General features: G+C 38.0%; 2 protein-coding genes across 4 annotated transcripts in view; one reads left to right on the top strand and one right to left on the bottom strand.

Annotated features, from left to right (window-relative positions):
- The window catches only part of DDX10 (DEAD-box helicase 10), a 276223-nt gene that overhangs the window by 241235 nt on the left and 19320 nt on the right, over positions 1-15668 (top strand). The window lies entirely within an intron of this gene.
- Positions 13050-14471, bottom strand: LOC128311958 (ubiquitin-60S ribosomal protein L40-like). The gene is given in 2 exon segments (XM_053204137.1): positions 13050-13445; positions 13447-14471. Coding segments are annotated over 2 exon segments (447 nt in total). The 5' UTR covers positions 13570-14471; the 3' UTR covers positions 13050-13121.

Genomic DNA, 15668 nt, shown 5'->3' with positions numbered 1-15668 from the left:
ACATAAACAGTGCTTGACCAGTCCTCTCAATTTAAAATCTGTTCATTTGTAATGTGGACTTATTTGCGACCATGCCAAAAACAGATGGAATGTGATCAATTGAATAATAGTGTGATTTGCTCAGCATTTGTTTTCATAGTACTGTGTATTAGATTAAATTGAGATTGCATTGATTTAAAAGTTGAGGGCACTACACTTCATGGACATTCTAAGCCAGTGAGCCTCCTTAGGCAGAAGGGAGATACTAATGACAGATGAAGTCATGACAGATTGAAGGAAAGCTTGACCACTAGCTGGAGATTTTGGAGTTGGAGAGAGAGGCCACAAAGAGCTAGAATCTGGTTTTGAGTAAGACCATTATGAAAAAAATCTCAAAAAAAGATTATCCTCTAAGGAGACGTTGCTGACAGGGCACATTTCAGAGTTAATCTTTATTTTGATCTTGTGTTTGTTTAAACATAGAATTATTTTTATAATACTGAAATGACATCTAAAGTGCAGTCTTCCCAAGTGATACCAGAAACTTGAGATATCAGCTATTGGACAGCTGGGTAGTGAACATAATAGCAGACTAGGTAGTGGACATAGCAGTTTCAATACCACAAGAGGCACCAGAGGTGAAAATAATTTGATCATGATTTAAGAAATATTTAAACGTGTGTCATAAGGGTTAAATAACTTCATTTTATGGCATAGTGCTGATATTGAGCTTTGAGGGTGAATATGCATACTTTGCTTCAGAAAGTTCCTTGGTATACATGTTGAGACCTTGATGAACTATCAGTATGGTTAAGTGTGCTGTCCCTTAGTTCTAAAATAAATGTCCCTTTTTCAGAGTTGGTTTGTGGGATCTCCATTTTGATAGATGTGATCTAACTCAACATGTATGGTTTGACATGATTAATTTCTTTTAAAAGGGAGAATTCAGTTGAGTAAAATTGAAAGATTTTAATGGATTTACTCAACAATTCATGAATCAGGCAGCATCCCATTAGCAGATACAGAGATCCTCCAAAGAGCTTTAAAAAATGAAAGGTATAGGTAGAGGAGAGCAGGGAAAGGAATTTTTTTTTTTTTTTTTTAATTGAAGAGTGGATTATTTCAGACAAGGTCACCTTCCTGTTGGGGATGGAAATGGTCTTTTGGGCAGATGACCTCACTAGTGCTGACCAGGTGATTCCATATTGACTGGCTGTCGGTCACATTCCTAGGAGAGACTGAAGCTGCAAGTAGGTTAAATATCTTGGTTTGCTGATATGAGGCTTGGCTCAAGTCACTTCATTTTGGGCATGTTGTCTCATCTTTAACTTGGAACTGTTTCTGAATAATTTTACTTTCTGGAGAGAACATTCGCTGGTTCTTACAGTTTGTTGTTCAACATATTTTGCCTATCTGTCTAACATACCTTTAAAACACAGAACCAACCTTTGAAGTTTTTTTCCTAACATTTTTTATGATAGCTTCTGGGTCATCCTTAATCTGTGTGCAGTAGAAATTTCATTTCATGTTTGTGGCATTTCTTACCCTTGTAGTGACATTGCCCTGCTACCACCTCGTTAATACGACTTGTTCTCTAATAGCTTCACGTGTTTCATCCTCTTAGCCTGTAAATGCCTCAGAGGTAGAAACTGTGTTTTGTACCAACACATGCAGCTCTTGCCTCTACTCCTGTGTCCAGTGTTATGGTCATAGGCACAACGAAGGCCCTGAAGTATTTGAATCAATTAATTGACTGATAAAGGAGATTTATAGAGTGAAAAAAGAGAAGTATAATTATAAGCAGCTATATGATTGGCCCTAATAGTTTAAATGATACAGGAGATGATAGAATAGACGGTTGGAGCAGCCAAGTTCAGATAGTGTAATAGTGAGGGAAAAGAAGGTCAGAATACCTTGAGATGCCAAAGCATCTCAAAGAAGAATGTTCATATGGAAAATAATTAAGCATTCAATGAAAACTAAAATAGTTTTAATTTTGGGCACAGCTAGTAAGTCTGCTTTAACAGGGATTGAAAGGAATTGGTAAACTTGTCTTAAACTGAAGAAAAATCGTCTTTTGTTAAAGAGTATCAACAAGGACTAAGGAACTTACCAGCAGTTTTGTTTTTGTTTATGATAACAGTGATTATCTAGTCTAATGCTCTCTTCTTGTAGATGAAGAAACCAAGGCTTTAAGGGATAAAATAATCTGTGATCACAATACTAAGTTAGGGGCAGATCAGCATAACCTATGTAAATCACATCGACTCTGTAGATCTAATACTCCAGTGAAATTGTATAGAATTATTCCAGCATTAGGATGGGTAGCTTCCTTCCAGTTTTATGTCATTTGGGTAAAGACTTGATCCATGAACTCACTGTACGGTAGGTTTGACTAAATTGTGGTTTCCCAACTTCCGACACTCCTGACATTCTGGCTCAGATAGTTCTTTGTTTTGGTGGGTTGGGAGTGATTGTGGACTGTTAAGCATCTTCCCTGGCCTCTACCACCAGTACTGCCCCAGTGCTTCTCCAGTTGGGACAACCAGAAATATTTTCAGACATTGCCGCATATCCCTCAAGGAGCAACATCTCCCACTGGACTAGACCCAGGATGACAGGTCCATATTACTGGTGGTTGATCTCTCCATGCCCCATCTAGGATATATTCCTTTCCATTTAGCCCAAGCAGTCATTCTCAGTATGGCCTGTATCAGTCTGCTGGGATTCCTACCCAAGGAAAAACCAATTTGCCATTCTTGAACAAAGACAGGATGTGGGGGTAGTTACAAGTAACAGCCTATGTGTGAAATTCCTATTTATGCTCTACTTCTGTTTTTCTCCCTCTTCCCTTCTCTGTTAAAATGACCTCCGTGAAAATGAATAAAGGTAGTGTAAAGTAAAACCAGGATTGTTTTTAGATAAATAAAAGTATTCGCAAGTAAATCCATGTACACTACAGTTTTGACAGTAGTAATTGCCGTTGCTACTGCTATTTATAATATTAGCACTAATGCACTTTTACTGTCTTGCTCCAGTTTGGCTGCGTCTTTTTTACTTTGCCTCTCATAAACAAGAATAGATGCTAGGATTTTGTGATGTCAGCTTTAGAGGGCTCTCCTGGCATGTTCCCAGGTTTTATTTGCTGCGCTCTTCTAACCTCAGCTCAATAATTGCAGGAACAGTGAGTGTTTCAGCTTCTTGGTCATCTTCTCTCTCCCAGTAGGTTATTCCTTGGTTATTAACTTTGCATTTTCCAATACGAATTTACTTTTATGGGACCAGATAGCACCAATTAGAAAATGGCTATTAGTCTCAAAGTAAATAGCATGAGCTAGTTTCTTTGAAAGTTTCCTCTGGGTATTTCTTTTTCCTTCACTTCACTGACACCCATAAATATTCAGCATGAGTAACACTTTTGTCTCTCTACATGGAAAGACACTTAAGTCAGTAGGAAATAGGCAAAAGAGAGCCCAATGTAGTGGGGAATGACTGAATCTGGGGTCAATAATTCTTCCTCAGGGAGGCGTGATAGTGTTTTAAATAGTGTACCTCCGTCTTCTCAGCACAGTGCACAGTGCACAGTGCAGAATTTAAACCATCCTTAACCCTCTGTAGAATTATCAAAATTGTCAGCTCTACCACTGATTCCCAAGGCATTCTGATGTACAAGATTTGGCTCCTTTAAATTAGAATGACAAAGAGAGACCTCTTAATAAATATCCCAGGGACAATGAAAATAATGTGACCTTGAGTTCCTTTGAAGGAGCTCTAAGAATGCTCTCATTAGTAGCTCATTTATCCTCAGAAAGAGAGTTGTGAAATAGGAGGAACAGTACTGTACCTCATGGTACAGACGAACGTCAACTGGCTCAGCAACAGCAGCCAGAACTCCATCAGAGGCTCTAAGCTTTTGTGTGCTACTTTTGAAAACGGAGAAGAGAAAGCTTGCTTTGACGCGGTGTGTTTTCTTTCCTCCTCTTTCCTTCTTACACATTGGCCCAAGCTGTGTTTTACCCTGTAGCTTTCCTTCTGGTTCCTCCTAACCGTGGAATTAGCATAGGTAGAGTTACTGCAGCGTGTTAGCATCTGTCATGGTCGTCAGTGTTGTTGTTGTTGTTGTTGTTGTTGTTGCTATAATAGAACAGTTTGGTAGGAGACCTAGCTCTTTGCTGCAGGGGACTTTGTGACATCATAGAATGCAGTGGTCTTCTAGGAACTGCACAGAACCATGTTCTTGCCTCTAGTGAGTTTTGATACAGAGGAAGAAAGGTAAAGATTTCAGAGGAAGAAAGACCTCAAATATTATAATTGTTTTTATGCTACTAAGTGATTTTTTAAATTTATCTCCCCAACAGGCTGTATATACAATGTATTTATACTGTTTTCACAATAAAAATATTTGGCCATGTTCTATATGTGGTGCCAAGAACTGGAGTATAAACCTTCTGTATTATTTCAATCACATTCTACTTATTTAAGAATTAAAAATGTCCACTTACCTGTTAATCTCCAGCTTGTTGTAATATTTCTTCCATCTATTCTTTCACCTAAGAATTTTTTAGTAAGTTATCATGTGCCGGGCGTAGTGAGTGCAGGTACAGAGGATAAAGCATAAAGAAAAATCCCTTTCCTGCTGTCACAGTTTTTAGTTCGGCAGAAGTTACAGACAGCTCTGCATATAATTACAAAAAATGTGGTGGATACCTGCTGTGATCTGTGCCCTGGAGGAGGCAGTAGGGAGCAGGGTAAGTAGGGGATGAGCACAGAGAGAGAGCAAGTGGTGTCTAACCTGGGTTTGGTGAATCTAGAAGAGCTTCCTGAAGGGAGTGACATCTAAGCTAAACCTGAAGGAAGCTTGAAGTCTTACCCGAGCCAGAGAAGGTAGCTTGCCCTTCTAAAGAGTGAGGCAAGAGTATCTTTAACTGTATTCCAACTGAACTCTTCTTTCAATAACATTGTTCCTTTTAGCTGTGCCTAACAAGCTGAGAGATTTGGTTCTGAGCATGTAATATAAGATTAATTTTTGTGTATCTGGTAGCATTCATTATGTTTGGTTTATGGCCATCTTCATGTGAATTGCTAATGATGAAAATCTGCAAAGTAGTGAATACGATGAAAAAGAAACAACTGGGGTGTTCAAGATATTCATTATCCAGTCAAATTAAGTTTTTAATATTTATAATCTTGACCTTTTTCAAAAAAAAAAAAAAAGGAAAGAGAAAAAGGTTGTGGTTAGGCTTTTACTGCCTAATATTTCAGTGTTTTCTTCACAGACCACCGTCCCTGGCCATGGCAGGTTGCTTTATAAAGAATTGTTATATCAATGGAGTGTTTGTTAGATTATTCCGGGTGACATAAGACCCATTACATCTTTAATTTGTACTGAGACTATTGGCATAATTTAGACATGATAACTTCTATATGAATTGATGCCTTTTCCTATGCAGAGTAAACGGTTTTACATCTACTCTCAGGAGCTGTTCTTTTTGGCTTGTGTGATACAGCTCTGCATCAAAAGATTGATGAAGTATTTTTATCTGTTTTTTAATTTGTTTGAGGTTTTGTTTTATTTTTAAACTGTGTTCCATTTTGGGGCTCCTGAGTGGCTTCGTTGGTTGAGCATCCAACTTCGGCTCAAGTCATGATCTCATGGTTCATGGGTTAGAGCCCTGCATCGGGCTCTGTGCTGACAGCTCAGAGCCTGGAACCTGCTTCAGATTCTGTCTCCCTCTCTTTCTGCCCATCCCCCGGTAAGTGCTCTTTCTTTCTCAAAAATAAATAAACATTAAAAAAAAATTTAAACTGTGTTCCATGTTAGTTTTCTGTTTTTGAGTGAACTTGCATTTCTTTAAGAGTTCTGTCCCGCATGAAGGAGGTGATCCACATTAATCTATATGGTTTCTTCTCATGTTGTTTTATGATATTTCTTTAGTAAATCTTGCTTTGCAACTTTTCTGTTAAGACTTAACAGTCGGCTTTGTAATATGTGAAATGCTCTCCACCTGCAGTAGAAATGTATATGACTCAGAAATGAATTTCTGGGCAAGGAAAGTGCCTGGAAAGCATTTTCATTTCTTTTTAACTGTTTTTGGTTGGGACTGGGTATGGCACATTACATATTTTATATGAATTTTAGAAGAATTGTTGGTGTTGAATCTAGGGGAGGGTTATTTAAAAAAAATTTTTTTCCCCTCAGGGTCTAGGTGATTATGAAAAGAAAAATACTATTGACTGCAGTTTCCATTTACTTGAATCCCTGTTCGTTGGTGGATCCAGTTGTGGGTGGCAGATGGGGAAAGAAGTCAGCTCAGCTTAATGATATATTGACTTTATTGTGTGCTTGCCATTCTTTTCTTTTACTCTTTTTAACTTCAAGAGATTTATCCCTGATTGTAATATGCCTAGCAACTTTCAAGGGAAAATCTCCATCATCTCTTCTTATTTGTGAAGTACAAAGTTCTATGAACTATTGAATTTCATAGGGCTTTGACTAGAACTCAACATGAATTGTGGTTGACAAGAAGTTAATTTAATTTAGTTTTACTCTCTTTAAGTTGTGTTCATTTTATCTTTCTCCTTTTTGACATTGCCCTAAAAACAAAACCCAACAGAATATCCTGAGCGGTGTGTAGCATGAATGGGGAAACTTGTAAGGCAGATTGTTGGGTTGGGTGTGGGGGAAAGCAGTATCCTTTATCTTGGGACTTACAGGGGAAAGGGTGCTACCCATTGAGGAAGGAAGGTGTTATTTTCTGGGGTGGGGCTTAGGATGGGGAAGATGTATTTGGAAATTTAGGAGGTTTAGGTTTAGGCTAAGGAGGTTTAGGAGGCTCCCAGCTTGACCTTACGTACAGTCCCAGTTTTTGCTCTATGCTTTCTGTTTCTCTGTCATTTAGCCACCCACTGAATAACTGTGACTCACTGAAAGTTGGGACTTTGTCATGTTTCAGGAGTATTAAGATCTCTAAGAAGGTGGATGAATGGCCTGGATGCCAAGAAGCCAAGAACCATGTAGCAAGGGTAATGAACCATCTAGGAGGGCTCTCTTGGCTGCTGCCCAGAGTGTGGTACATGGCAACTTCGTTTTCACTGAAGACTGTTGAGAAGGACATATTCTTAGGGTGATCCTTTTCTTCATTTCACATGACTTCATGTAGAATGGATTCATAACTACTGACTGTATAGCATTCCATTATTTATACACTGTAATTTCTTTATCCACTTCCCTTTTAGAATTCTAGATTATACCCATGCTTAGGTTTTTTCATTTGTGTTGTTTGGTTTTGTTTACTTCTGTTTCTGCCATTGTAAGTATTTTTTTAAATTGAAGTAAAATTGGCATGTAACATTATATTGCTTTCAGGTGTACAACACTATTATTTAACATTCATATGGGATACAAAATAATTACCACCAAAGTCTAGTCACCATCTATCAACATACAGTTGACCCCCTTTACACATTTCCCCTATCCCCTAACTCCCTTCCCCTCTGGTAACCATCAGTCTGTTCTCTGAATCTTTTGAGCTTGCTTTAGTATTCTTTTGTTTGTTTATTTGTTTGTTTGTTTGTTTGCACATATGAGTGAAATCGTATACTACTTGTCTTTCTCTGACTTATTTCACTTAGCCTCATACACTCGGGGTCCATCCATGTTGTCACAAATGGCAAGATTTTGTTCTTATTTTTGGCTAATAGTAATCCATTGTGTATTTATACTACATCTTCTTTATCTGTTTATCTCTTGATGGTCATTTAGGTTTTTTCTGTATCTTATTGTAAATAATGCTGCACTGAACCTATAGCGGTGCACATACCTTTTCAAATTAGAGTTTTTGTTTTCTTTGGATAAATACCCAAAGTGGAAAAGCTGCATCATATGGTAGATCTGTTTTTGATTTTTGAGGAATCTCTGTACTGTTTTCCATAGTGGCTGCACCAGTATACATTCCCACCATCTGCGTACAGGGGTTCCCTTTTCTCCACATCTTCGTCAACACTTGCTATTTCTTGTTCTTTTGATAATAGCCATTTTTACAGGGGTGAGGTGTGATTTGATTGCAGTGATTACTGTTGTTGCCTATCCTTTCATGTGTCTCTTGGGCATCTCTCTTCTTTGAACAAAAGATCTATTCAGATCTGCTATTTTTAATTTTTTTTTATTGTCAAGTTGTAAATGTTCTCTATTTTGGATGGTAGCCCCTTACTGGGATTATCTTCTCCCATTCAGTAGATTGCCTTTTCATTTTGTTGATGGTTTTCCTTGCTGTGCAGAAGCTTTTTAGTTTGATGTAGACCATTTGTTTGCTTTTGTTTCAATTGCCTTTGGAGTCAGATCTACAAGCACATCATAGAGATTGATGTCAAGGAGCTTACTGCATAAGTTTTTCTGTAGGAATTTTATGGTTTCAAGTCTTCTATTCACATATGTAATACATTTTGAGTTAATTTTTGTGTATAGTGTAAGATAGCAGTCTAGTTTTATTCTTTTGCTTGTGGCTGACAAGTTTTTCAGCACCATTTATTGGAGAGATGGTCCTTTCTCCATTGTATGTTCTTGATTCTTTTGTCCCAAACTAATTGTATATATGTGGGTTTACTTTGGGGGTGTTAGTTCCATTCCATTGGCCGATGTGTCTGTTTTTGTGTTAGAATGGTATTGTTTTGATTACTATTACTTTTAGTGTAATACTATTACTATTACTTTTAGTGTAATTGAAATTAGGGACCATGATACCTCCAGGTTTGTTCTTCTTTCTCAAGATTGCTTTGTCTCTTTGGGATCCTTTATGGTTCCATACAAATTTGAGGATTATTTGTTCTATTTCTGTTAAAAATGCCATCAAAATTTTGATAGGGATTGCATTGAATCTATAGATTGTTTTGGTTATATGGACATTTTAACAATACTAATTCTTCCATCCATGAGCATGGAATATCGTTCCATCTATTTGTGTTCTTCAAATTCTTTCATTGGTATCTTACAGTTTCTAGTATTCAGGTCTTTCACCTCCTTGGTTAAAAGTTTTTTCTAGGTACATATCTTATTCTTTTTGATGGAATTGTAGATGAAATTGCTTTCTTAATTTCTCTTTCTAGCAGTCCATCATTAGTGTGTAGAAAAGCCACACATTTCTATATAGTGATTTTGTGTTCTACCACTTTGCTGAATGTATTTATTAGTTCTAACAGCTTCTTGATGAAAATCCTTTAGGATTTTCTATAGTATGTCATCTGCAAAGAGTGACAGTTTTCCTTTTTCCTTTTTGGTTCTTACTACTTCTGACTTTTATTTCTTTTTCTTGCCTAATTTCTCTTGCCTATATCACTAAAAGTGCTATATTGAATAAAAGTGGTGAGAGTGGGCATTGTTGTCTTGTTCTTAATCTTAAAGGAATAGCTTTTGGTTTTTTGCCGTTGAGAATGATACTAGCTTTGGGTTTGTCAATATGCCCTTTATTGTGTTGAGGTACATTCTCTTTATACCCACTTGGAATGAGAGTTTTTATCATAAATGGATGTTGAATTTTGTCAAATGCTTTTTATGCATTGATTGCAATGATCATATGATTTTTTATTTTTCATTTCATTAAAGTGTTATATCTTGTTGATAGAGTTGCAGATGTTGAATCATTCTTGTATCCCTAGAATAAATCTCACTTGATCATGCATGGTGTGTGATCCTTTTAATGCATTGCTGAATTTGGCTTGCTGAATTTGGCTTGCTAAATTTTGTTGGGGATTTTTGCATCTATGTTCATCAAGAATATTGGCCTGTGAGTTTCTTTTTTGTGTGGTGCCTTTGGTTTTTGAATCAGGGTAATAGTGGCCTTATAAAATGAGTTCTGGAACATTCTCTCCTCTTCAGTTTTTTGGAAGAATTTGAGAAGGGTGGGCATTAAATCTTTAAATGTTTGGTAAAACTCACCAATGAAGCCATCTGGTCCTGAGCCTTTGTCTGTTGGGAGGTTTTGCTTAATGATTCCGTTTCCTTACTAGAAATTGGTCAATTCAGATTTTCTGTATCTTTGTGATTCATTCCTTGAAGATTGTGTGTTTCTAGGAATTTATCCATTACTTCTAGATTGTCTACTTTGTTGGCATATAATTAGTTTCTTGGGGTCCTTTGTATTTCTCTGGTATCAGTTGTTAACTACTGTTTCATTTCTGATTTTATTTTTTGAGCCCCTCTCTTTTTTTCTTGATGAGGCTGGCTAAAGGTTTATCAATTTGTTGATCTTTTCAAAGAACCAGCTCTTAGTTTCATTGATCTTTTCTGTTGTTTTAGTCTCTATTTCATTTATTTCTGCTCTTATCTTTATTATTTCCTTCTTTCTATTAACTATAAACTTTATTTGTTGTTCTTTTTATAGTTGCTTTAGGTGTGATGTTAGATTGTTTATTTGAGATTTTTTCCATTTCTTGAGTTAGGCCTGTATAGCTGTGAACTTCCCTGTCAATACTACTTTTGCTGTATCCCATAGATTTTGGTATATCATATTTCTGTTTACATTTGTCTTTGGGTAATTTTTTATTTCTCCTGATTTTTTTTTTTTCAGTGACTCCTTGGTTGTTTACTAGCATGTTGTTTAACCTCTCTATGTTTTTGTGGTTTTGCTCATTTTCTTCTTTATACCATTGTGATTGGAAAAGATGCTTGATGATTTAAATTTTTGAATGTATTGAGACTTGTTTGTGGTCTAACATCTGAGCGCTCCTAAAGACTCTTCCATATGTACTTGAGAAGATTGTGTATTCTGTTGCTTTTGGATGGAATGTTCTATGTATATTTACTAAGCTCATCTAGTTTAATGTATCATTTAAGCTTAGTGTTTCTGTATTGATTTCCTGTCTGGATGATCTAACCATTGATAGAAGTGAGGTGTCATAGTCCTCTGTTCCTATTATTGTATTGCTATCATTTTCTTCCATTAGGTCTGTTAATACTTGTTTTATATATATTGGTGCTTATATGTTGGATGCATATATATTTATAAATGTTATATATTCTTGATAGATTGACCCCTTTATCATTATGTGGGTCTTTGTCTTTTATTACAGTATTTGTTTTAAATTTGTTTCTCTTTTTTCTTTTTTTTTTTTAAATTTTTTAATGTTTATTTATTTTTGAGAGAGAGACAGAGCATGAGCAGGGGAGAGGCAAAGAGAGAGGGAAACACAGAATCTGGAACAGGCTCCAGGCTCTGAGCTGTCAGCACAGAGCCCAACGTGGGGTTTGAACTCACAAACTGTGAGATCATGACCTGAGCCGAAGTTGGACGCTTAACCAGCTGAGCCACCCAGGTGCCCCTAAGTCTGTTTTTCTGATAGGAGTTTAACTACACCAGCTTTCGTTTCCATTTGCCTAGAATATCTTTCTCCATCCCTTCACTTTCAGTCTGTGTGGTCTTTACTTCCTTAGTTAATTTTTAGGTAGCATGTAGATGAGTCTTGTTTTTGATTTTGTTTTTAATCCATTCAGCCACTCTGTCTTTTGATTGGAATATCTAGTCTTTTTACATTTAAAGTAATTAATTATTGATAGATATATACTTACTGCCATTTTGTTTATTGTTTTCAGGTTATTTTTGTAGTTCTTCTTTGTTCATTCTTTTCTTACTCTCTTCCCTTGTTGTTGATGAATTTTTTTAGTGTTAGGTTTGGATTCCTTTCTCTTTGTTTTCTGACTGTTCTCTAGTTCCTCTATTCCTTTATTTTTCTCTCTTTTCTTGTGGTTTGAAGGCTTTCTGTAGTTTTTAGATTTTTTTCTCATTTTTTGTGTGTATTTACATAAATTTTTGCTTCCATGAAGTTCACATATAATACCCTTTGTATAGAATGGTTGATTTTTGAGTTGATGGCCTAAATTTGAACACATTCAAAAAAAGTTTTTATTTGGAGAGAGAGAAAGAGTGAGCACAAGCAGGGGAGGGGTAGAGGAAGAGTGAAAGAGAATCTTAAGCAGGCTCCATTCCCAGTGTAGAGCCTGACGTGGGGCTTGATCTGCAAGATCATGACCTAGAGTCAGACACTTAACCAACTGAGTCACTCAGGTACCCCAAAAAGTTTATTTTTTTAATCCCCCCGTGTGCATTGTGTGTGTGTGTATTATATAATATATATAATTTTTTTAATTTTATTTATTTACTTAGAGAGAGAGAGCAAGCTGGGGAGGGGCTGAGAGAGAATCCCAAGCAGGCTCCACACTGCCAGCACAGAGCCCAGTGTGGGGCTTGAACTCAGGAACCGTGAGACCATGACCTGAGCCAAAATCTAGAGTTGGTCGCTCAACCAACTGAACCACCCAGGCACCCCTGCGTTTTATATTTTGATATCACATTATACATCTTTTTATTTTATGCGTCCTTAACTAATTATTGTAGTTTTTGTTACTTTTACCACTATTATCTTTTAACCTTCCTACTTGCTTTATAAATGATTGATCCACGGGCTTGTCTTTCTTTTTTTTCTTTTTTAATTTTTTTTAATGTTTCTATTTATTTTTGAGACAGAGAGAGACAGAGCATGAGCAGGGGAGGGGCAGAGAGAGGGGGAGACACTGAATCTGAAGCAGGCTCCAGGCTCTGAGCTGTCAGCACAGAGCCCGACGCGGGGCTCGAACTCACAGAGTGTCAAATCATGACCTGAGCTGAAGTCGGATGCTCAACCGACTGAGCCACCAGGCACTCCTATCCACTGTCTATTCTATATATTCGCCTTTTCCTGTGAAATTTTTACTTTCATATATTTTCTTATTATTAGTGTCCTTTCTTTTCAGCCTAGAAATTCCTTTAATGTATCTTGTAGGTCCATTTTAGTGGTGGTGAACTTTTAGTTTTTGTTTATCTAGAAAACTCTTAATCTCCCCTTTAATTCTGAATGCTGTGTTGAGTAGAGAATTTCTTAGTTGGAAATTTTTTCCTTTCAAAAGCACTTTGAATATGTCATGTCACTTCCTTACCCCAGCAGAATTTCTGCTGAAAGCCTTATGGGGTTTACCTTGTACTTAACAGGTGTTAACTAACCCTAACCCTAACAGGTGTTAACTTGTACTTAACAGGTGATGCTTTTGAGATTTTCTCTATCTTTAGCACTCTCGCACCCCTACCCCCAGTCAACGAAAGGGTGAAAGGGCAACTTTATTGAGGCGCCAGGGCCTTGGGCCTCAGGCAGGAGACTACCCTGTGGGCAAAGGAAGAGCCAGTGGAGAGGCCTTGTTTTACCTTCTTTTGGGGGTGCAGTTTGTTGGTGTGTCCACACTTCTTGCGACAATTCACAGCACAGGGCTGCAGGTAAGCATAGCATTGAAAACAAATCATCTTGTTGCAGTTGCTTTTCTGGGTTAGCTGGAAAAGGGAAGGATTAATGATGCCACCCCTCAGATGAAGCACCAAGCTCAGAGTAGATTCTTTCTGGATATTGTAGTCTGAGCAAATGTGGTTATTCTCCAGCTATTTGCTAATCAAAAGTCAGATGCTGTTGGTCAGGCAGGATACCCTCCTTGTCTTTGATTTGGGCCTTGACATTCTCAATGGTGTCACTGGGCTCATTCTCAAGGCCACTGGTCTTGCCTATCAAGGTCTGCATCTCTGTGTCAACAAGGCCACTAACCCTGAGCCACTTGGCCACTTCGTTGAAGAGAGTCTCTTACTTTTACCATTTCAACTATAATGTGTCTTGATGTGGATCTCTTTGGATTCATCTCTTACGGAACTCTCTCAGCTTCCTTGATCTGAATTTTTGTTCCCTTCCTCAGATTAGGGAGGTTTTCAGCCATTATTTTTTCAGATAGTTTTCTGGCCCTTTCTCTCTTTTCTCCTCCTGGATCCCCTGTAATGCAAATGTTATTCCACTTGATATTGTCACAAAGGTCCTTTAAGATATCTTCTCTTATAAAAATTTCTTTTTGCTACACTATTTAGGTGAATTCCATTGTTTGCTATTTCAGCTTGCTGATCTGTCCTTCTGCTTTATCCAGTCTGCTGTTGAACCCCTCTAGCGTGCATTTCAGTTTAGGTATTATTCTTCAGCTCTGTAACTTCTGCCTGATACTTTGTTATATTTTCTGTCTCCTTTGATGTTCTCACTGCATTCATCCATTCTTCTCCTGAGTTCAGTGAGCATCTTTGTGAACATTACTTTGAACTTCTTATCAGGTGGATCAGTTATCTCTGTTGTATGAAGGTCTTTTACTGAGGCTTTTTCTTGTTCTTTAATTTGGAGCATATTCCTCTATTCCTCTGTCTCCTCATTTTCCTGACTCTGTGTGTGTTTCTTTGTATTAGAAGGTAGGTAAATTACCTACCTCTCCCAGTCTGGAAGGAGTGCCCTTGTATAGAAGATGTCCCATGGGGCTCAGAAACAATATCCCTCCTGGCCACTTGCACCAGGAACCTGGGGTGGGGGATGTTTCCCCGTATGAGTTGCATATGCCTGCCTGCAGTGGGCGGCCACAACTGTGGCACAGGAGTATGTGGGGATGTTGCCCCGCCCAGCTGCATTGTGCTGCTGTGGCGCTGGGGTGGGCAGGTAAGACCTGGCCTGGCTGTGGTATGGAGGTGGGGAGGGCACTCAGCAGTGGGCACCCTCCAGTGCCAACAGGCTGGAGGAAGAGTTTCTAGATGGTGCCCACCAACAAGTTAGAATAAGACTTCAAAAGTGACTCCTACCCATGTCTGTATCCTTGGAGGGTCCAAACCAAGTTCCTGCCTCTGTGGCAGACTCTTCAAGATGACTAAGTTGGTGGTCGTCACATATGGCCCAGGCACTTTTCAAACGGGTGACTTTGAACCGGGTCCCGGAGTGAGGGAGTCCGTCATCAAGCCCTTTATGAGCAGGTTCTCTGTTCCCTGCAGATTTCCTACATGTAATGCCCATTGGTTTTTAATGGCATTTTGGGGGCTCACCTCTCCTTTGCAGGATCTAGGGGTTAGGTGCCTGATGTGGCAACCCGACCCCTCACTTCTTTGGGAAAAATTTTGTATCTTTGAGATTCTTCCTGATCATGTATCACCACACCTGGGCTTAGTTACTGTTTTGTTTTATATTGTTGTGGCAAGACTGTGTCTCTTTCTCTACTTGTTTCATTGCTACTCTTTTATCCTTTGTTGTGGAGGCTCTCTGTTCATCTGGTTATCAGGTCTTTTTTAGAGGGTATTATTTCATGTACTTGAAAATTCGTTGTGACAATGGGAAGAGGTGAGTGTGGAATCTTCCTTTGCCACCATATCGAACCCTTCGCTCCTGTAAGTAGTTCTTCAATGGACGGCTTTGTTGAAGATTGGATTTTCTCTCTCTTGAAATCATTTGAAAGACTAGTGAAGAGTAAGACTAAACTGTAAATCTTTTCCAAATACCTGGAACACTGGGGACATGTTTGGGTAAGGGTTGATCTTCAATATTGAAAACGAAGGAGTGAAAAGTAGTTTGAGGAGAAAAGCTGACTGTGCTTCTGGGAAGCACAAAATGTTCTACATACACATTGGCAGTGAGAGGAATACATAATACAAACCCAACTGATATGGGTGTTTAATTTTTTTTTTTAATCTGAGAGAAGAGAAATAATTATGTACGTTATGTCTTCTAAATTACTGCAGAACAGAGATTCTTAATCTGGACTCTATAGATGAGCTTTAGAGGATTCTTGAACGTCTTGAAATTATATGCAAAATTATGGTGTGGATGCA

This window comes from Acinonyx jubatus, chromosome D1 (assembly GCF_027475565.1).
Source record: "Acinonyx jubatus isolate Ajub_Pintada_27869175 chromosome D1, VMU_Ajub_asm_v1.0, whole genome shotgun sequence".
NCBI classification, from domain to species: Eukaryota; Metazoa; Chordata; class Mammalia; order Carnivora; family Felidae; genus Acinonyx; species Acinonyx jubatus.
Note: the sequence above shows the minus strand (reverse complement) of the source record. Positions and strands in the feature narration are given on the sequence as shown.